Below are 22805 nucleotides of genomic sequence, written 5' to 3'. Positions count from 1 at the left end.
ATTGCACAGGTGATACAGGGGCTGAATGATGATGTAAGACTTGATTTTCCTGTTAGACAAAAACTGAGATCAAGTGCCCTGCAATAAAGCAATAAAACTCATCTGGAGAGATGAGTTTTGCACACACACAAACCCTCCTTCCCCCTGACTCAAGTCACTGAAAGTTCTCCGGGAAGGCATATTCTATGTATAATGTAACTTGTGTATCTATTGTTTTTTCCTTTCATGTTTGGTATCATTTTAAATGTCTCAGTGCGATTGGTAAAATGGTCTCAATTTCATAGCAGTCACTGGTATTATGAAGAAGATTGGAAACTAAGGAGAATTCTGTCCTCCTTTTGGGTGTTGATAAACCCACTCCTCTCCCCCAAAACAGGTGTTGGTGTAATAAAAATTGACAATCCTTTTGTTCTGTTCTTGGTATATAAGGTAAAGTGCAAAGCAGTCATGCGGGATCTTCTGTAGCCAGAAGCCCTCATACAGTGATGGGCAAGTGTCTTAAAAACACTAATCCACCACTGTGTGTATATGCAATTGTTACTCTTAGAGTCATCTTTGAGCAACTGATGTTATGTATTTATGATTTCTGAATTGGCTTCTAATTGGTTATTTGTGTAATTGGCATGATACACTTTTACCTGACAAATAAAATGTTATATTTGACTTACTCTGGATTCTCCTGATATCATTATTACCAGTAAATTATGGAAGGCTAATGCTACCGTAAATCTGTGTCCAGGGTAGAACAAACTGAAGGCGCATGAATGAAGGAGCAGTAGGAACTTCATCTGAAGACCTTTTGATTTCTGTTTACCGCTGATTTAGCAAGGTGTATGGATGTGGCTAAACTAAAATTCACTTTTGTTCGAATGAGCAGTAGGCAACCGACTAAAGGTATTAGCTAATTTATTACACCCTCTGATGAAGATCAGACTGGCGAGTTTATGTCAGTGAGTTTACCGCAAATCCCGGGGCGAGTATCTCTGTGCGGCATTGGGTCCCTAATGAACGAATAATTGAAAGTATGGGATACCCAGAATCATCAAATATCTAAATTACACTGTAAAAAATGAATGTGATTTTACGGTAAAATATTGTAAAAATGCTACGGAAAAAAAATTGTAAATGGGTTAACAGTAAGTTCCAGTACAATATACAGGGAAAAACTGTAAAAGCTATTACCAGACATTTTATGTAATTTTCACAGTAAAATGCTGTAAATTTTACAATTTTTAGAAGTAAAAAAGAACAAAATCAATGTATAATTTACAGTCAAAAACTGATATTCCCACAATCCACTGTGTGACACTCCACATTTGAAAGTATTTTGTTTGAATAATCATGTTTCTTAATAGTTTTTGTTACCAGTTATGTACATTAGAGTTTTATGTTACTTCTTCTGTTGTTTAATGAATGTTTATTGCATTACTTAAGTGTTGTGGGTTACCATGATGGTGTTTTGCGTTGGTGGTTGTCAGTATATTTTAAAGTTACAAAACAGATTTTAATAGTAGTGTGCATTGTTGAATTTATTGGTTTACATTCAAATTTTCTTGTTTGTAAATTACAGTTTTATACTGTAAAATTTACAGTTTTTTTGTATTTTTTAAAAAATTATTCTGGCAACCGCAGCTGCCAAAATTATTTTGTAAAAACTTCGGAATTTTTTTTACAGTGTAATACATAACCAATGATTCATTTCTAATTGGAAACACAACCTAAGACTAATAATCATTTGAAATTGGAGTCAGATTAAACGAATTAAATTAAGTGAACTTCACAGGGGCGCTGAAAAGACATACACGCGTTAACCTTCACCCAGGCCGTCGGATTCCGTTTTTGGGCCAATGAGGGGTTCCTTACAATGATACCAACAATAGATGGAAACAATCTGAAAAGTGGAGAAGGAAGAGATGTGGTGGACGAGGAGAAAGAGGATGAGGACAAGGAAGAGCAAGGTGTGGAGACAGTTGTCAAGACTGGATCTGGCACACCAGGGGATTTTTCCCTTTGCCTGGCAAGAGAGACCATTGCCTGTGATGTGGACACAGACAATATTCAATAATTTTCAACAATATTATTGGTTTGGCTGCACTGACACCATTGGATGAGAACTGAACTGAGCTGGACGATGACATTACAGTTTTCTGCAGAACTGCTGTAGATGAAATTAACTGATTTACAGTCTCGATTGCTAACACACTATAACTGATCCATTTATCACAATTTCCCAAACCATTTATTTAATTCTCAAAACAAAGACACTAGTTTTTCTTAAAACTATAAACACGTTTCACTTGTTTTCACACACATTCCAATTTTCTTAATGATTTCTGCAAAACTCTACACAAAAATGCCCTTATTTTACAGTGGTTTAACCATGTTCTCATTCAGAAAACACAAACACATAGTATAATTAACTTGTGTCACTACGTAAACTATGTAAAATAGCACACATTTATCCATCAGTAAACATTCAGTAGCAAAAATGAAGACACACCAATCAGAATCTCAGGATAATATAAACAGGAGCACAGGTGATTGTGCTTTAGAAATTGCATCCAAGAATCATTGACAGGGTTTTGTAATATACAGTATAATTAAAGTACAGTAATTTATATGAGAAATTTCACTATTAAATCATTTCACTTAAATTCATGATTGTCAAAGAAAGTCTTTTGTCAGAAGACCAAGAAACTACTATAGTACTGTATACTGTAATGAAATTTGTCCAAAGGTGCAGAGGACAGCAAATTTATTCATAATATGTACTGAGCAGTGTTGATTTAACTGGAGGATCCAGTGAGGATTTTACAGTCTATGTGGGAAAGTACATGGAGCTTCAGGTGTGTGTATTTAACAAGTGATTGTCCACTGCAAATAAAGCTAAAATGCAACTTATTTTATTCATATATATATACACGCATTATAAAAACAATTTGCAAACACAGATGGAAAGTATGCAACATCTTTCCAGAGAAAGTGTAATTTTATTATTAGATATTTGTCATAACTTTTGTTCTACACATATGTGGGATTGTGATTAATTATGCATCAGTTCTATAGTATTTCACAATGTTAAACTCCCATATAAAGTGTACAAATGACATATCTTCGATCGCTCATCATTGAATTCGTTTGTAAACGCGAATGACATTTTTGCAGTTTGGACAGGTGTGTTTCACATCCTTGCACGCGTCCACACAGAAAGGGATGCAACAACATAACCAGCACCTGAAAAGCACAACAAACAAGCTCTAAATATCAGCAGTCTGTGCATTCAAGCAGGGTAAAAACGCTCTAATGCTTGTACAGTTTGTATACTCACGCAAAGATTGTAAGGCCTCCACAGATTAACCAGGTGAGCAAACCGCTTAGATGTTCGATTTCCGTGAGGACCTCCGTCATGCAGTGAGGACAGATAATGCGGCCCGGTACATCAGTGAGATGCATAGTCGTCATCTGTGTGACTGCACATGTATAAATGCATCTATTTAATGCGGAACAAATATAAAATACTGCACATAAGCGGTTTAAAGTGCCCCTATTATGCTTTTTTTGGATATTCCCTTTAATATATCTATTTGTGAATGTAAAAAGATCAAGTCATTGTAATAGAAATAAGCAATTCTGAACTGCCGAAATGAGTCATCAGTAATTCCAGTTTTATGATAAAACTGACACCATCATTACTGTTCATATCAGTGTGTCTCCACCTTGTTGTGCAATGTAGAAGTAAGCTATTTATTTAAATGTGTGAGACTTTGGATTCATTAGTGCCTAGAGGTAAATAACTAGAAGAAGTACCATAAACTGTAAAACTATTTGAGCTACAAACCAGTGCGATTATGATAATGAAATTAAAATAATATGATAACAATAAAAAGTTTGCAATATAAAGTGTTTTTGTACAGGTAAAATAACTGGAAGCGAATGACACAGGAAGCCAATGTTCTATAAGAGGTTCCAAAACAAAATTAGGAGCCTTTAAAATTGCATAATACGGGCACTTTAAGTTCATACCTGTATAAACATCTGCAAGATTAATACATAGTTTGGGTGACATGCAAAATATGTATTTTGAAGGAATTTAAAAATAAATAAATAAAGGTACAGTGTCCTCCCTAGATTTCAAGGCATAGTTTTAGAAAATATCACAATCACGTGTCTTTTCTGCTGTGATGCCTGATTAGCGGAATTAATGATTACCAATTAAAGATAGTACACAGTCAACCTGCACTCTAGCCATGTGCTTACCCAGGAGAGAGAGAGAACTCTTTCGCAACTAAGAGTCAAACTAACCATGCAAGTTCGTCATCATTTCTTCAATTCAACGCAGAAGAAATCAATTGCAAATTCAACATCGTCGTTTCACGGAATCAACAAGACCCTGTTCAAAACAACTGTCTGCTTCCACTGCAGAGGCCATGCAAGTATCGAATATTTTAACTAAACAGAGGTTTAGGATAAGCAGTAAAATCCTCTTAATGAGGTGTTTTGAAATCAGAGACTGGTGGTTCTTTTCCTGGTTAAATGACTCTTTTTCCATAGCTAAATTGATTGTAATGTTGATGTAGCTACAGCAAGTTAATCTGATAAACTGATCCAAATATTCATACAGTAATTAATCCTCACAAGTTATGAATAATTGTTAATATTTCCTCTTTGAGATAATTTGTTACACCATCATGGTGATCAGCGTTTGCTTCAGCTGAGTTCATGACCCTTGACTTTTGTTGAGTTGCTTCTTTATCAACAATTGCGTGTGTTTTTTATGGAAAACATTTCTGTATTGATAAAGCAGATCAACGTGTCTGTTTCAAAGGTCAAATGACTACATTAAAGTGATTTAAACAACTGCTTTTTCAGTAAATGCTGATTATGGAATTAAAGCATTATTGAAAAGTATTAAACTCAGCTAATGTGGTAAAGATCATTTGTAACACTATTGTTGCGTTTCAAATGTTGAAGTCTGTGAGTGTATAAATAACACTCTCAATTTTAATTTTTTGTTTAAAACATGTTTTGTATCATTTATACACTGACAGACATCAACATTCGGCATATGAAACAACAATGGTGACATGCTTCATGCCAGCATACAAAACACATTCATGGCTCCCAGCATGCATTGCAGCATGAATAAATTATGCAGCTTAATTATTTTTTGATTGTTACCATTGTTGAGGTTTGTATGATGAGTGCTGATGTCTAAGTGTGCCTCAACATCTTAACTAAATAGTTTTAGACAATCTTACACAAATCACTTCAGTGTTACAAATGATGTTTATCAAATCAGTTGACTATTAAAAATAGTCAAAAAAACTAATTTGTCCATGAAAGCAGCCATGTTGATCTGCTTTATCAATGCGGAAATGTTTTCTGGAAACATCTGCAGTTACAGAAAAAACAAAACAAACAAAAGCAAAGGGTCAAGAGCTCAACTAAAGCAAACGCTGATCTCCATGATGGTGACCTCAAACAAAACATTTTCAATAAAACATCAACATCTAAACCTCTGTTAATTCTCAATAAGAGCTTCTGTAGACGTGTGACAGAAATAAAGTCAGTCTGGTTAGTAATAAGTGAAGCTGGTAATGCTGTTTGTGGAGTTGTTTAATCAGATCTTCAGAGATTTAATGTCTTTTATCTTCAGTTCATCTAAGGCTGTGGCTGAAGAAAGTTGTAGTTTGTGTTCTTATTTCTCTTTCTTTCAGTGCTTGTTCACAGCAGGTGTTTGAATGATTGAAAGAATGTTTCAGGAACATCATACTAACCTTTAAATAACATTCTACTAACATTAAGGAAACTGGACAATTTTATGTTCTTGGAATGTTAAGTTGAAAGAATGTTTGAGGAACATCATACCTTTTCATACACGTTCCTCTAACGTCAAGAAAACTGGACATTTTTTTTTTACTTTTCCAGAACCAACACTGAATATTTGGAGAACGTTCTTATAGCAAAAATCTGCTAGTGTTCAACTCTCATGAAATGAATAAAACATGAGAAATGATGGGTCTAAGGTGCTGAACACTCACCGACAGGGATCATGGTGGGCTGGACATTGATGGATGGATCCCCGAACCCATATGGAGGAGATTGGTAAGGTACAGCTTGTGGACCTGTAAAAGGGTCAAAGAAGCTTAAAAACACTGAAACTCACGGCAGTGGAGATTTATAGGATGTGAGATCATACACTTTATCTAAAATCACTGAAAAAGGTAGACATGAACCAATTAAACAAATGACCAAATCAAAGAAAACACAAGCCAAGTTTATATGCACCAAATAATCTTTAGTAATTGGACTGATAGCTCAATCAGAATGAAAAGCCTTCAAGTAAACAACTTAATCTGACTGAGCTTGATCTGAGTGAAATTTTGATTGAAAGGGGTGGTGTAGACCTAAAATAATCCGATCAAGAGGAAAAAATAAGCATGTAAGCACTTGAATATGACTTCTCAATCAGATTCTCATATATACTATGTGTGCTGGAGCCCTTATAACAAAAATGTTAATCATATTGCAGAGTTCAGGGTTCATGTAAATAGAACTTTCAGAATTTGAAATCAGATTAGATTCATTTGGATTGACAAAAATTAGTGCATGTAATGTATTTATCATTAAGAGTCAAGACTTTTGCTTCCTCTAGCATCAGTGAACAACCAAACTCTTCTGGTTTTAGTTGTCATGTATGTCATCTGAAAAGAATTTTGGCTCCTATTTTTTAAAATTTGGCTCTTTGCAGACTACTTGAAGAACAGTTAAAGGTTAGGCCCATTTAAAACATTACATTATTCGAGTTTCAATTGTTGATTTAATTGATTCCAGGATCATGCTATATTATCCAGTCTTGAAGCTTTGGTTGATGAATGGACACGCATTGCTGGTGTAATCTGAAATTCACTGTTCTTTGAGTCCGAGATGGCCAGGTCCTGAAAGCCAAAGCATCTTAGACCTTAGTGTTTCTGTTTTTGGAGAACATTACAATTATCTTTCTTCTGATAACTTTCTTCTGATAAGAGAGGTTTCCACCCTGTACAACAGTATCCATCCATTAGCAATCTAATCTGCCAGACCGTTACTTATTAGAGGTCAACAGCTCGTAAAAGTTTCATATATGTTTCAGGAGTTCTTATATAATTGTAAAGCCAAAGTCTTTATGTTTTACAGGGAACGTCCTTTAACACACATCTGACGTCATGGATTGAACCACTGCACACATGACTTCCTGATAACCCGTCCATAAAACACCTTAATGGTGTAGCTTCCCCAGCAAAGACACTGTAAAGAATTTAGTGTAGGATTTACTTTGAATGTTTACAAAGAAATGTTCGGGAACACATTGCATTAAACCAAAAAGACCGAAATAGATTTTTTTTTTTTTTCTTGTAAAACATACTCCAATAATACTTGCTTATATAAAATAATTTTTTACAGTTTAAAATTTTTGGATCTTTTTTTCTGTATATTATTAATACTTGGGTGAACATTGTCTTGCACTGGTTTCACAAACTTTCTCCTAAGTTGTTTATATAGTAACATTTTACAACAAGGTTCCATTTGTTAACATTTAGTAACTACATTAGTTAACCTGAACTAACAATTAAAAACACTTCTAAAGCATTAACCATTGTTAGCTACTGGAACCTTATTGTAAAGCATTAGATTGATTATATTACATTCTGGTTGATTCTTGTTAGTGAGGTCGGAGCGGATGATGATCTGACCTGGTTGAGGTGGGTTGGGTGCCTGTGGTCCAGGGTAGTTTATGCCTGTCTGAGCACCGGAATAAGGAGGGGGGTTGTATTCTTTCTCCATTATCAAAGACCTGTGAATAAGAATACATGAAGATGAGGAATTGGAAATCAGAAGCAAGTTTCTTTATCTTTGCTATGTCCTTTTCTCTCAGTCTTTATCTTGTTCCACTAATTTCCCTATATCTATAGTAAAAACCACACACTATGATAGAGCTGACTTATAAATGCAAAGCTGAACAGAATCTCTTCATGTACTTGACATGTAACAAAAGCATAACTCTTAGTTCATGTAAAAATGTATGCTCGTACCTTTATGCAGTGTGAAAACGTGTCGGTTGTGTTGCTTCTCCTTTGAGAGCGACAGAGAATGTACAGCAGAATAAGGATGATTATGAGTGAGAGAGCGAGAGAGTGAGAGGGTGTGGTTAATGAATGTCAGAGGGAACAGCAGAGTACAGTCATAAATGTCTGTGGGCATAAAATTATAGGCAAGATAACAGTGACACTAACTGTGTAGGCGGGGCTATCTTTGGTTGACTACATTATGGTAAACCTTCCCATTTTCCATTACAATAATGGGAAAAAAGCAAACAACATTATCAGTTTAGTTAAGTTATTTTCCCACTTGTTTGCACATGCTGTTAATGTTAAAGCAAATGTTGGCAGTTCTGTAGACTTAATATGTTCATGATACAATCCATGAACTTATTAAACCGGGACTAATCTGAATTATTGCTTAGTATGGAGTTGTCACGTTCAGTTTGGGCTTATTTAGTTTTGATGGACTCTTAGTTTGTATTTAGTTATTTTCTGTCGGTATCCCTTGTTCTAATCACTAGTTTGTTTCTATGTTAACTGATTATGTTGTACACCTGTTTCTAGTTTAGTGCTCATTATCCTGTGTATATATAGCCCTCCGTTTGTTCAGTTCTTTGTCTTGTGTTGTTTATGCTGTCGCGTTTCTCCTGTGATCTTCATTGTTATTGTTGTGGCGTATTATGAATAAATCGTTGGTTTTTGGCTATTTATAAACTTGTAAATTAACCAACCTGATCTCACGGCAATTCGTACGTATTTTACGAGGTTCTACGAATTCATACGACCTCACTCATACGAATTCATACGTTTTTTGCTAAATCGTACGTACAGTATTTTACGAGTTGACAAATTCATATGAATTCATTCGAATGACCTACCCCAAACCCCGCCCCTAAACCTACCCGTCACTGGGGATTAGACAAATCGTACGAATTCATACAAGTGAGGTCGTACGAATTCATACGAATTAGCCAGCTCGTAAAATACGTACGAATTGGTCATGAAATAGCGTTGAAATTAACACTTTCATGTATAGAGGTCACTACAGTGGACAGCTATTCAAAAAAGCATTGTGACGAGCAGGGCGGGGCGAGAGCCATGAGGGAACGGCGCGAGGCCGGTGATGCGAATGATAACGACGCATTGCACCGGTCTCGTATCTCTCACGGAGGAGCTCCGGAAGCATAAAAGTGAAGGACGAGAGAGGACCAGGCCTGGACTTTATGTTGTGTTTTATTATGTTTGTGTGGCATTTTACTTTCGTTTTGTATATTTTCTTTATTTTGTATTAAAGTTTGTTAAACGTTCGCCAGGTTCCCGCCTCCTTCTTCCCATATCTACAAACTGTTCTACAAGCATTTTCTTGCATATGCATGGGTTTTGATGGCATAGCTGCACATCAACCTCCACAGTGGACCCTAGTGCATCATCCTATACACTGCCACCAAGTGGCGAGCCATTGTGTTGATTTTTTCCCCCTCCAAACCAAGATGGCTGGTGGCCAGTCAGAAATGCCAAGTTGCTCTGGAATATCAATTCATTCGTTCTATCCTAGGAGACACTTGCAGGTAAAAAATGTTGTAGCATCAAGCAATATCTAATGAGTCATATCACAGTTACATTTTCCAAGTATTGATTGGGCGAAAATTCTGATTAATCATGCATCACTAGCTATATTTCAGCTACAATTCATACTATTACCGTGACTGTTGTTGAAAATACTTCATCTGGAGTAACTTTTTTGACTGTAAAGAAATGTAAATAAATTTGCATTAACATCAAAAAAGTAATGTGATTGCATAATGTATGACTTGTAATGCATTACTTTTCTTGTTAGATCAAAAAGTAATCTGATTACTCAATGCACATTACTTTTAATGCATTACTTTACTCATTAGATCAACAAGTAATCTGATTACATAATGCATGTTACTTGTAATGCATTACTTTACTCGTAAAATCAAAAAAGTAATCTGATTACTCAATGCACATTACTTTTAATGCATTACTTTACTCATTAGATCAACAAGTAATCTGATTACATAATGCATGTTACTTGTAATGCATTACTTTACTCGTAAAATCAAAAAAGTAATCTGATTACTCAATGCACATTACTTTTAATGCATTACTTTACTCTTTAGATCAACAAGTAATCTGATTACATAATGCATGCTACCTGTAATGCATTACTTTACTCGTTAGATCAAAAAGTAATCTGATCACATAATTCTGTTTGATCATGCATCACTAGTTCCTGCCTTTTTTCTTCTTATTGGTGATGTGCACACCCTTTAAATGCATCATAATATTTTGCTCTGTCAGTTTGTGATCATTGCTCATAAAACTTTAATGTGATTGCCCATTGTGAGAGGAAGTTTCCATTAACTCAGTGAAACAGATGAGTGCTGTTTGAATCTCTTTTGATTAAATCACCTCAATTTGAATCCAGCATTTCCTGGAATTAGTCGGTCATTAACCTTAGTGGAGCAGCATGATGTCAGTTAAGATGCTGCAAAAGAGGAAGCACATTACTGGAGAGAGAGAGATGACAGCTTATAAACGGGTCAATATCACCGCAGAGTGCCTTTCAACCCTCACAATACTCAAAAATTTTGGTTTTAAATTTCCATTTGCTTAATGTCTTGTCATAAATAGTAGACATGTAAGTATTGTAAAAAATATATGGCTGAGCTCCCACACATATTTTTAGATAATTATGGGCCATTATTCGGAGCATAAACCATAAGATATGTCCACCCTGTCGTGGACATATAAATTACTGTTAAATACGTTTTAATTGCAATATTAAGATGCAAATTATATTTTCTGAAAGGTATGACATCTCTTTCCTAAACAGGGTTATTTGTTTGCTTTCAAATACATAAAAGATTTTATGCAAATTATGTGTTCTTAAAGAAACTCATACAATTTGCACATGTATTTTTTCTTATTTTGAGAAAACTGTGATATTTGGATGCAGTTTTTTGTTTGCATGTTATTGCCCCCACACCTAGCTATTGAACACACTGGATTATATAGGTATGATTGAATTATTATTTTAAATATTATTTTAAAATATCAAGATGACAGGGTGAACCAGCACATGACGGGGTGGACACATAAAGCAGAACACACAAAGCATGACAAAATATGACAACTTCTATTTATTCATCACCCCGCCGCTTATTCATTTTAGTTTACTTTAATTCATATTGATTTAATACATCTTAAAGCTGCAGTCCATAACTTTTTTTGGTTAAGAATTATCCAAAATCAGTTTTGAGCAGGTACATAACCAGCCAGTGCTCAAAACAATCTCCTTACCTTAGCCCGATTCACAACGGTAAGCTTGCAATAATGTTTTAGAATTTGAGTGGTACTGGTAGGTTTACACAGGAAATTCGAGCTTCCGCCATTCGTCATGCGTATACATACAGGAGTTCCGGCTAGCAGGATATTTCGCTTGTGCGGGGATGCAGCAGGCGGTAGATTGTGTGTAGCCTCTTCTTACAGCAGCTGGAATGTAATTAAACTTGTCATTTTGATGCCGGTTTGTAATTCAACAAGTTCAAAACGACAATCATCGTTGACAACCGGTGCATTGATTGACAACCCACATATAGGCTACACCTCAAAACATTAGATTCTTCCTCGCTGAGGAGCCGTGCCGATGCACAACCCACGTAAAGATGATAATTCCACAAATAACAGCAATTTCAGGGTTCAAACAGAGATGGCGAAGGCAAAACTTACGGACTGCAGCTTTAACTAAAAACCTCATGTAAACACCATATCATGAACAGAGAGAAACACACCTCTGAAAAGAAATCTAGATATACATTCACAAACAATAACAAAAACACAAACAATAAATCATTTATAAATTACAAAATGTTATCTACAGCAGATGGTTCTATAAATTACAATATTACATTTCTATAAATTGCAATACTAATTACAAATTAATGCTATGTCCACCCTGTCATGTCTTAAGTGGCCGACAGGGTGGACATTTTGAGCTTCAATTAACATATTAGCTTACAACAAACTGTGACTAGCTAAATAGCTAGTCTGGTTGTTGAAGAGAATTTGATATATTTAAACTCACTTCCGGCATATTTTATGCAGACAGGGTGGACATGTTAAGCTTTGGCAAAACAAGTATGCAAACTCAAACGAAGAAAATGTGTCAATTGGAAAGTCACCAACTTACTCACTTCAGCCGTTGAAATTCCCGCCACTGAAGAGACAAAAAATCTGTTGTCCTGATGTCACTAAAGGGGATGGCCTTTTCTTAAAGGGACGATTCCCCAATACGACAGGGTGGACAACCATTCAAGGGACATGAAAAAAATCTTTTTTTTATTAAATAAAAATATTGTTTTTATTACAAATGATCAGTACACTCAAATTGAGTAATCTCTTATTTAAAAAAAAATATTAATAGGAAAACAAAATTTTTAAATTTATGATTTGACTATATTTTACTCTCATTCAAATTTAAAGAGCAGTGCGTGGGACATAGCAAAATAACACGCATACTCTTATACAAAACTAAAATGGATCTAAAGAGCCAAGTAATGCTTTTGTTATGAATATAAAAACTTAGCCTTATATCACACACCCATTTGATAGTCATTTTTATGTTAATTTATCATGGCAAATGAGTTATTTATGTACAGGACACCAAAAGGCACCCTACAGTGATACTGACCCAAACAACTTACCATGTCTCAAATGTGTAGAGCCTTTATTTTTCATGTAACTACTGAAGTCTCAGCCTTTCTCATTCAGTATACATTCAGAAGTACATTGAACAGGAAATAAAACATCAACCAGCTTGCAAAATCATTGCCTTTTATCCATCTCTGATACTGTTATTAGGGGAGACATAAGGAAATTATAACTTTTTTATATTTATTTTTTAATTTTATTTAGTAGCCTATTGCTTTAATAGCCTATTATACTTCGGTTAAATCAAAAATCCAATATGAATAATAACTAGTTTTGAGTCAAAATTTAAAATAATCTAGGAACAATGTTGAAAAAAAGTGAAACATGAAACTTGTGTGTGCGCGCGCGTCCATAGAAACCGACGGTATCCAGGCTACGGAATACAAACATTCGGCGACTTCGCTACAGGAACCGATAGATCTCTTTAACAAAACGATTTTAAATACAGGCTGGTAAAGCCTTTTTTTTATTTTTTACTCTACACCAAATTATGATGTCATCCCAGATTTTAGTGTCGCGACCCCATTTTGACACGCGGATCGTGGCACAGAATGGCTCACAGCCACCGGTCACAAACCCGGAGACCACCGTTAAGGAAAACGTTTACGCGGGTACATCCGCCGGTCTGGCCACTGCGGGCTACCGGAGCGCCAAATACACCCCCGGAGAGTGGATCAACAATAACTCTGATATATTAAACCGGGCAGTTGCGGACCGGAACCACGCGGAGAATATTTGCAACGAGTCCAAAACGCTGAAAACGGAGACCGACGCCGGGACTTTACGCACACAGACCGAGGGCACCAAACAGCTGGGCGCGCGGCTGCAGGACATCCACCGCTGGAGATCCGAGTTGGAGCTGTTTATCGAGCGGCTGAACGCAGAAACAGACCTGCTGATTGGCTGCAGGAAGCGGCTGGAAAAAGCGCTGGACGCCACGGAGATACCCTTCGCCATCGCCACCGATAACCTGACCTGCCGAGAGAGACGCTTCGGCCCGGATCTGGTGGAGGACCAGGTGGAAGAGGAACTTCTAAAGGTATGAAAAATATTTCTAACTTCTAAAGATATGGAAAGGGTGAAGTGAAAGTCTTATTTAAAAATAATAATAATAATAATAATAATTGACATTGAATATGTACTGTCTACTCGTATGGAAATTTGTCTTTGGCTCCCCACAAGGTGGAAATTATGTTAGTATGATCTATTTTTGTTTATTCTTTGCTCATTAAAAAGAGAATAATAATAATAATACACATAACAATAAATACATTATTAGTAGTTGTAGAACCCTTTTCATTAATAAAAAAATAATAATAATTTATCTATATTATTGTTAGTAGTAGTAGTAGTGCTGAGTAATGAAGATGGCATTAAACATTAAATACAAACAAGTTTAATAGGTGAACACGATTGATTTCCAACAGGAGGTGGAGCTGATCAGAAGCGTCCAGGCCCTGCTGAAAAAAACTCTGGATCAAACCCTCAACCAGATCAGGCCAGTTATCCAAATTATGAATATGTGGATAATTATCATTTAATTCCTTTGAGACTACAGCACATAACTGAATGGGAGATTAAAGTCATAAACCTGTTTGTGTCCGCCAGGCTGAACCGGGATGTGAAGCAGACTCTTGAGTTAGACTGGTCTGACAAACAGCAGGCCTACAGTCTGGATGACCAGTGTGGGCGCTATAACAACAGGAGCACGGACACACAATGGCATCCCAGCTCAGCAGTGCTGCAGGACCAGTGCGTGCCAAACCTTGTGCCTTAACTCAGCTCAGCTGGAGTGACACAAACTGTATTTTCATTTCACACACCTTTCACAATACATTTCAGCATATCAAAGGTTCTGTTTCTGCCTAACCAGATCATTATGAACAGTTCTTGGCTGTATTTGGTTTTTGATAATGCGTAACAAATCACAGCTATTGCAGTGACAGCACTTTCTGATATGTTTCTCTGTAGGGTGTGTGATGAGGAGGTGTGGCGTAAGTTTACTCGGGATAACCTGCGGCTGGCGGAGAGAGAGGAGGTGGCGAGCCAGGCCTTGAGGCGGCTGTCTGAGCGGGTGTTGCAGGAGACGGCTGAGGACCTGCGGGCACAGTGTGCCACTGTAGATCAGGCATTCATTCAGCGCTGCATGGAACTGAGCCAGGCCAAAACACAGCTGGAGCTGCACCTGGGACAGGCAATACACACCAATACAAAGCAAAAGCCTATACATATGCAAATTATACAGTGTAAATAAAAAGGTGGAATTTATGGTAAAATGAATGGCAGCTGTGGTTGCCAGAACTTTACAGTAAAAAATAGATACATTTAAAGTTTTAAGGATTTAACTTAATTTTACAGTAACAAAAACATGAGTAATTTATCAATGAGTAAATTATCAAAAATTAGTTATTGTTATTTTCACATTTTCTATTAAAAAATATTCAAAATGATGTATGATTTGTTGGAATAAGACAAAAAAAATGACTGAGCTACACTTGTTTGAAGTCGATAGAGTCAGCAAAGTCAATTTTGAGAAAAATCGATTTAAAGTTCTAAAACAAAATCACCTAGAAACCATACCTTAAAATCCCTGGTAATAACACCACATTTTACAAAAAATGTGTATTAAGCCTATGTATTAAGACCTACTCTATCACACGGATCTAATATAATGTTACACATCAGATGTTTTTCCCCAACATAACAGATAACGTTTGCGTGAATACTCGCCAACACAGATTTTTTTGAAATACTGTAATTCTGTTTGTGCACGCGCTTCGGATCTGACAGTCAGCGCGAGTAAGATCATTTTGTTTACATCAGCATGAGTTTGAAAATGACATTTCATTGTTTCAGACTCATGCCATCGAGAATTCGCTATGAATATTCCAAAAGTTGGAATGCTGCGCTTTAAAACCATACCAAATTTGTGCTGAGGGAAAGTGTGCGCCAGTCGTCGAGAAGCGGGCAGAGAAAAATGGCATTTTTCATGGACAAAGGAAACATACTCCTCTCAGAAAACAACATACAAATAAAAATACTTCTAAACGTTTAATTGCTATATGGAGCATTGGGATCGCTAGACGAGGACTTAAAGGTGCAATATGTAAGAATTTTGCAGTATCCAAAAACCACTAGACAAGGGAACAACTGTTTTGATATATTTATAGACAGAAAACTAATTATTGTTATATAGCTCAACATGTTTAGTCTTATTGTTTAATTTCCTTGATTTTTTCCGAGTACCATGCTTTACCGCGCCTCAGAGAAAAAAAACTATTTTGTGAAGTAGCTAACATAGCATAATCAGATGCAGCTTTATTTTTAGTAACAGTAATACAGCCTTTTCTCCATCATACAATACGTTTTAAAATTAATTGCACGCCATTTATCAACACAAGCCATCAAGCCATCCAGCATTTAATATGGTATTCTAAAATCGATCTAGCTTACTGCAGTGTGTAACAAGTGTCTCACAGCAGCCACCGAGCGAACGCACAGAGTAACTTAATAACATTTTCAACACACTCAAATGTATCTAATATGATAAACAGAGCTGTTTTACCTCATACTCATGACCGGAAAAGCGGAAGCGGCGCCGGCGACTGTGTCATAATAAACGTTCCGATGCTTGCGGCGTGTGTTGCTCAATCACTCCAGCGGCCTCGTTCAGTTCCTACAACACTCGGTCCTGCTCTGCTTCATACTACAGTAACGTTAATAGTCGCATCCATGAACATGATTTCTTCCCGAGTCCTATCCCAATTCTATTCCACCGTCCGTTGAGGTGAAGACCACATGTCCCAAGATTCCATGCTCAAACTTGCGTCCATCAAGCTACGCCTTTGTTTTGAATAGGCCTCTAGCGACCTCTAGCGGATAGAAAATATTACATATTGCACTTTTAATGAACTAATTTTTGTGAAAACCTCAAATTCGACCAAAATTGGCATTTTTCACTTGTTTTACCTGTAGCTCGAAATTAGCCCGTAGGCGGGATTACACAGACCAAAACAAAAACAGACATTTTGACACAGAACGCACATTTCAAAGTCGAATAACTGACTATAGTATTGATTTTCAAGCAAATGAACTTAGCATGTTTCCTAAATATCTGCAAACATATTATGGTATTTTTATGCTTTAGTACAAAAAATTACATACAGCACCTTTAACTAAAATAATACAATAAACATTTAACAGCATAAGATGTAACATAAAACCCTAATGTACATTACTGATAAGAAAACTATCAGATTCTGGAAATGTCAGTTTACATTTTTTCACTGCAAATTGTAATGACTTCCAAAAACTGAAAAGAATCTGAAATTTCCCATCGGATTTCTTACAGTTTTTTCACTGTAAATACTAAGGGAACTTATGATCTTTTACTGTTAAAATTAGTATCATTTTTTACAGTGTATGAAAGAGCTTACATAATCTTCATATTTCATACTTCATACAAATAAACATGAAGTGACAGGATAAAACTTTAAACTCTATGGATGTTTAATGTGTGTTTAATAGATTCTGGATCAGATTGGGGCTCAGGAGAGGAATATCTCATACTTGCAGCAAGCTGTGCATGATAAAGAAGCTCCACTCAGAGTGGCTCAATCCAGGCTGCATTACCGGACCTTCAGACCCAACATGGAGCTGTGCCGAGACCAGCCGCAGCTCAGGTACATGTACGCATGCACACACTCACTCTCCCAACACACATGAACCTATCTGATGCGTGTGTGTTTGTAGTCTGTTAGGTGAAGCATCAAAGCTCAGCAGTACACTATCAGCCCTGCAGCAGCAGCTCTATGAAGCACGCAGATCTTTGTCTGACCTGGAGGAGAGTCGACTGACCCTGGAGAAAGACATCGCTTGCAAAACAAACTCTCTCCTCATCGACAGAGAGAAGTGTATGACACACCGCACACGCTACCCTACCGTCACAGCACTGTCTGGATACTGACACACTCTCATAATATTCCCTCATCAACAGGAGGTCTGGATCTGTTAGACAGTCACTTCCAATGGCCTGTGTGTGTCCATTTTCTGTTTTTTTTGTTGCAGTGATTATATTTGTCCTCTGGTTTTAAAGAAAATGCTTTTAAAGATTTTTTTTCAAAAGCAATCATTCTAGTATTAAATGATATATTATAATAGTTATTAAATGTTTTATTGTGTCTCGTTTATTTGTCATTTATTTTTATTTCAGTTTTTGCCTATACAATGAAAATCAGCAAGATTAAAATAACATTGGACACCACTGACTTTCATTAAACTGACAGAGTGTTTATTTTTGGGCACACTATCCCTTTAAGTTTTAGCCATTTTTTATAACTGAGCCAATTATTCCTTAGAGCTCTGCTCTTAGGCCTGACGTCTGGCCCGCAAAGGAAAGGAAAGGCTTTGAAAGGAAAGGGAACATCTCAGGTTATAACTGTAACCATGGTTCCCTGAGAAGGGGAATGAGATAGCATCTCATTGACATGCCTTAGGCCTGCCTTCGTGTCTCCTTCAGACAAAAGAATTTACTGTTTAAACAATGATTATGGGCTTCGTCTATATAGTGTCTACATAGGGACATTGGTAAATTAATCTGTAAAATGTATTCATGGAAGTGAAAATACTGCACCACAATTCCAAAGTCTAGTTTTACTTATTTAATTTGCCTTTTCTCAAGTGTGAATTCTCATGTGACTCTCAAGGTTACTCTTTACTGTGAAACTCTTTCCACACTGAGAGCAGGAGAAAGGTTTCTCTCCAGTGTGAATTCTCATGTGTATTAGAAGTTGTCGTTGTTCCATGAAACTCTTTCCACACTCAGAGCAGATGAAAGGCTTCACTCCAGAGTGAATTCTCATGTGACTCTCAAGGTGTTGTTTCACTGTGTAACTCTTTGCACACTGGGTGCAGGAAAAAGGTTTCTCTCCGGTGTGAATGCTCATGTGTCTCTTAAGGCTCCGGTTTTCTCTGAAACTCTTTCCACATTGAGGGCAGGTGAAAGGTTTCTCTCCGGTGTGAATTCTCATATGAATTTTAAGCTTTTGCATCTCTATGAAACCCATCCCACACTCAGAGCAGGTGAAAGGCTTCTCTCCAGTGTGAATTCTCATGTGTCTCTCAAGGCTTTGTTTAAAAATGAAACTCTTTCCACACTGAGAGCAGATGAAAGGTTGCTCTCCAGTGTGTATTCTCATGTGAATATTAAGCTGTTGTTTTTCTATGAAGTTCATCCCACATTCAAAGCAGGTGAACGGCTTCTCTCCAGTATGAATTCTAATGTGTCGCTCAAGGCTTTGTTTCACTGTGAAACTCTTTCCACATTGGGGGCAGGAGAAAGGCTTCTCTTCAGTGTGAATTCTCATGTGACTCTTAAGGCTTTGTTTCACAGTTAAAGTCTTTCCACATTGAGAGCAGGAGAATGGTTTCTCTCCAGTGTGAACACTCATGTGACGTTTCCACTGTCCGTGTTGTGTGAAACTCTTTCCACACTGAGGACAGGTGAAAGGCTTCTCTCCATTGTGAATTCTCATGTGTCTCTCAAGGCTTTGATTCACTGTGAAACTCTTTCCACATTGAGAGCAAATGAAAGGCTTCTCTCCAGTGTGAATCCTCATGTGAACATTTAGCTTGTTTTTTTCTCTGAAGTTCATTCCACACTCAGAGCAGGAGAAAGGTTTCTCTCCAGTGTGAATTTTCATGTGACGTGTCAGCTGTCCTTGTTGTGTGAAACTCTTTCCACATTGAGGGCAGGTGAAATGCTTCTCTCCAGTGTGAATTCTCATGTGCTTCTTAAAACTTGCTTGGTCAATGAAACACATCCCACATTGATGGCAAATGACAGAATCTTCTTTCAGTTCTTTCAAGTCTAAAACAAACATTAAAAGATCAATGTCAAAAATCAGTTAAAGGACAATAAAGGTGAGATAGCCAAAGTAATAGATGTGCACTCCAAACAACAAAATAAGCAAGTGCAATGTGCAAAACGTTTTCGGGATCAACCCTTTGCACTGATGAAGGGTTGATCCCGAAAAAGTTTTGCACATTGCACTTGCACTTTTTGTGGCCTCTGGATAATACATTCGTTTGAGCTTTTTTTGCTTTATTCTCGTGTGTGGATCTTTCATGTTTTTTGATTTTGGGGTAGCCATAGCTAAGCAGGATGCTGTCAAAAGCAGAGGAGTTTTGATTTGCACATAGATCCCAGAAGCCTGCAACGTAAACAGCGTAGGAGACTGACAGGGGACAGAAGAAATTGTTGAATAAAGTTATTTTTGTTTTGTTTTTGTGCACAAAAAGTATTCTAGTCACTTCATAACATTAAGGTTGAACCACTGTAGTTACATCGACTATTTTAATGATGTATTACTTTTCTGGACCTTGAATGTGGTAATTACATTGCTTTCTATGGGAGATTAAAAAAAAAAAAAAAAAAAAAAAAAAAAAACAACAACACCAACACCATCAAAAACATCTTAATTTGTGCTCAGAAGATGAATGAAGTTCTTACAGGTGTGGAACGACATGAGGGTATTGATGAGTAATACATGAGAAACGGCATGAGTAATTAATGACAGAAATTTCATTTTTGAGTGAAATTTTTAAAATTTGTACATGCATATTTTGCAATGAACTTAAAATTATATATATATATATATATATATATATATATATATATATATATATATACACATTAGTAATCGAGTAGTTTTATATTTCTCCATTGATTATAATTTAATTATGCTGTTTGCAATGCCTCATGGGATTGTAGTTCTTTCCCTCACTAAAGCCGTTAAGTAGTCTTGTACCTTTGTCTTTTTGTCAGATTTTTGAAAACTTTTTTGCTTTTGCTGATTTGGTTCATGGCTTATAATGCTTTAACAAATACTTTTTTTTAAATCTCTATGGGAAAAATTAATGAAAAAAATACTTCCGGAACCAGTGCTGCACTGGCTCCGCTGAACACCCCTACTATATGTAAAGTACTTTAAACGGTTGTGAAGTAATTACTTTTTCAAAATAAGTACCTACTCAAGATAGTAAGTGATTTTGAATGCAGCCTTATAATAGGCTTACCATACTGAACAAGTGAAAACTTGTTTTGGAAGAAGGATTGATGATGTATTGGCTCATTATTTAAATGTTGTTAATATTGAACCAAACAAAGTTACATAGTGTACCTTTAAAATATAGCTGGTAATCATTTTGGATGTAAGCATAAATCAATTGATGCATGTGGCTTTTCATTAGTCACGATCAAAAATAACAGAATTGATTTTTTTACATTGTAAGTGACAAATAACTAACTTACTCTGTCTTTTATTCTTCCACTCTGGCATAGGTGTCTGGCATGTTTTCGTCTTCACATCTGGTTCCATTGTATTTTCAAGCTGCTCCATCTTTATTACTAGGAAATGGTCGATGCAGCTTATTTCATCAGTCTCCATCAGTCAGGTTTCATTCACTTTATTCTCTAATAGATATTCTACAACCAAAATTGTTTTGGTTTGAAATCACCGAATTAAAACGCTGCTTGAATAAGCCTCGAGACCATGTTCAAGACTTATGCAAATCCGTAGCTCGGAGAGCCAAGTCACGTGATTTCAGCAACGACACCTCGTTACGTCATATGTTTAACATTTCGAGGGTTCACCACTAGGAGGCGTTGATCTGCTGAACCAGAGCCTTTAAAGTTCCATAAGATCTCTGGTTGAACCCATGAACCAGTGTCTAATATGGTTTTACCTGATCTCGGTTCAGTTTTATATTTAGATTCTAATGTGCAAACATATGTATGCAGAAGGGCAAAATGGAGTGTGATATTTAATTGGCCCGATTAGCCAAGCTCTCCCAGAAAGCGCACAAAACAAGAAATAAAAAAATAACAAGGAACATAAATGATAGCCTACATAGACTTTATATTTAGTGGCATTTAATGATTTACTGGTTACATTTGCTATTGGTTTGTAAAAGTGTCATTTGTTTAGGCTGTATTCTTGTTGCATTTACATTGTGTTGATCAGCAGGAGTCGCCATCGTAAGGTGTTTTCAGCACTTAATCTGTAAAATCTGGATGAGAGAATGATTTTATTGAGAGCTGAATAATCTCCTCAGCAAATGCATAATCTTGACTTGTTTTATCCACACGTTTTTAATGTACCTCACAGGCTACCCTACCGTCACAGTGCTGTCTGGATACTGACACACTCTCATAATATTTCCTCCTCAACAGGTCTGGGTCGGCTAAGTATGTTTCTTTCTCATATCTAAAAAAGAGAGAACGATTATTCTACCGCTCATAAAACATTCACTACTAGGCTTAAGAGATATAACCAGTTTAGATGGAAAGGATCTCAAGATGATTAGCTGAAAAAGATGTTACTGTAGCTTTACCCATTAATAGACATGGTACTTCCTTGAAAATAAACAGCACAGCGCTACAACAACCCATTATGAAATGGCCCTTTACAATAGATGATGTTTTACAATGAACACTGTTAGAGAGCTACATATGGCAATTTATTTGTTCAATAAAATACCCTACCTGTTGAGGGTGGCACAAACAAACTGAATCACACTGTTAATGCAGGACTGAATGTAATTGTTAAATGACAATTTAACAAGTGATATAATAATCTATCATTACTACTTAGTTTAAAAAATGGGTACCATGAATCAGTGAATTTAGAGTTTAATGTGGTTGTATTATCAGTAATAAAGTAATCATGAAAAAAAAAAAAGATTATCAGCCATTTGTATCAATGCGATTCAGATGAAGGCAATAATACTAATGTTGTCCACTACAGGGAGCCACAGGATAGCAAATCCTTTAAGATCTTAGTTTAAAGAAAATAAATTGACTTGTAGTAAAAAATTGCACATAAATTCATTATAGTTTCATTAAGTCTAATAAAGCCGAATATTTAAGTTTGCAAAAACTGTGATCTCTAAAATACTTTTTTTTTTAAATTTTTTAAATTTCTTATT

The 22805-nt window shown here is 36.3% G+C and overlaps 3 protein-coding genes across 3 annotated transcripts; 1 reads left to right on the top strand and 2 right to left on the bottom strand.

Moving 5' to 3' along the window:
* Nucleotides 1–2887: 2887 nt before the first annotated feature.
* si:ch211-202h22.9 (uncharacterized protein LOC559480 homolog) lies at nt 2888–8218 on the bottom strand. The gene is made up of 5 exons (XM_051901530.1): nt 8073–8218; nt 7734–7834; nt 6042–6125; nt 3329–3470; nt 2888–3234 (listed from the first exon to the last, which is right to left on the bottom strand). The coding sequence occupies exons 2-5, from the start codon at nt 7822–7824 to the stop codon at nt 3126–3128; spliced, it is 426 nt and encodes a 141-aa protein (XP_051757490.1). The 5' UTR covers nt 7825–7834; nt 8073–8218; the 3' UTR covers nt 2888–3125.
* A 4453-nt stretch (nt 8219–12671) lies between these two features.
* On the top strand, nt 12672–18085 carry tekt4 (tektin 4). The gene is made up of 6 exons (XM_051900833.1): nt 12672–13857; nt 14246–14316; nt 14427–14570; nt 14790–15012; nt 17346–17500; nt 17571–18085. The coding sequence occupies exons 1-6, from the start codon at nt 13309–13311 to the stop codon at nt 17782–17784; spliced, it is 1356 nt and encodes a 451-aa protein (XP_051756793.1). The 5' UTR covers nt 12672–13308; the 3' UTR covers nt 17785–18085.
* Nucleotides 18086–18463: 378 nt separating this feature from the next.
* Nucleotides 18464–22781, bottom strand: LOC127516362 (gastrula zinc finger protein XlCGF57.1-like). The gene is made up of 2 exons (XM_051900965.1): nt 21130–22781; nt 18464–19686 (listed from the first exon to the last, which is right to left on the bottom strand). Exons 1-2 carry the CDS (start codon nt 21263–21265, stop codon nt 18494–18496), a joined length of 1329 nt encoding a protein of 442 aa, XP_051756925.1. The 5' UTR covers nt 21266–22781; the 3' UTR covers nt 18464–18493.
* Between the last annotated feature and the right edge of the window lie 24 nt (nt 22782–22805).

The sequence above is a fragment of the Ctenopharyngodon idella genome, chromosome 1 (assembly GCF_019924925.1).
Source record: "Ctenopharyngodon idella isolate HZGC_01 chromosome 1, HZGC01, whole genome shotgun sequence".
NCBI classification, from domain to species: domain Eukaryota; kingdom Metazoa; phylum Chordata; class Actinopteri; order Cypriniformes; family Xenocyprididae; genus Ctenopharyngodon; species Ctenopharyngodon idella.
Note: the sequence above shows the minus strand (reverse complement) of the source record. Positions and strands in the feature narration are given on the sequence as shown.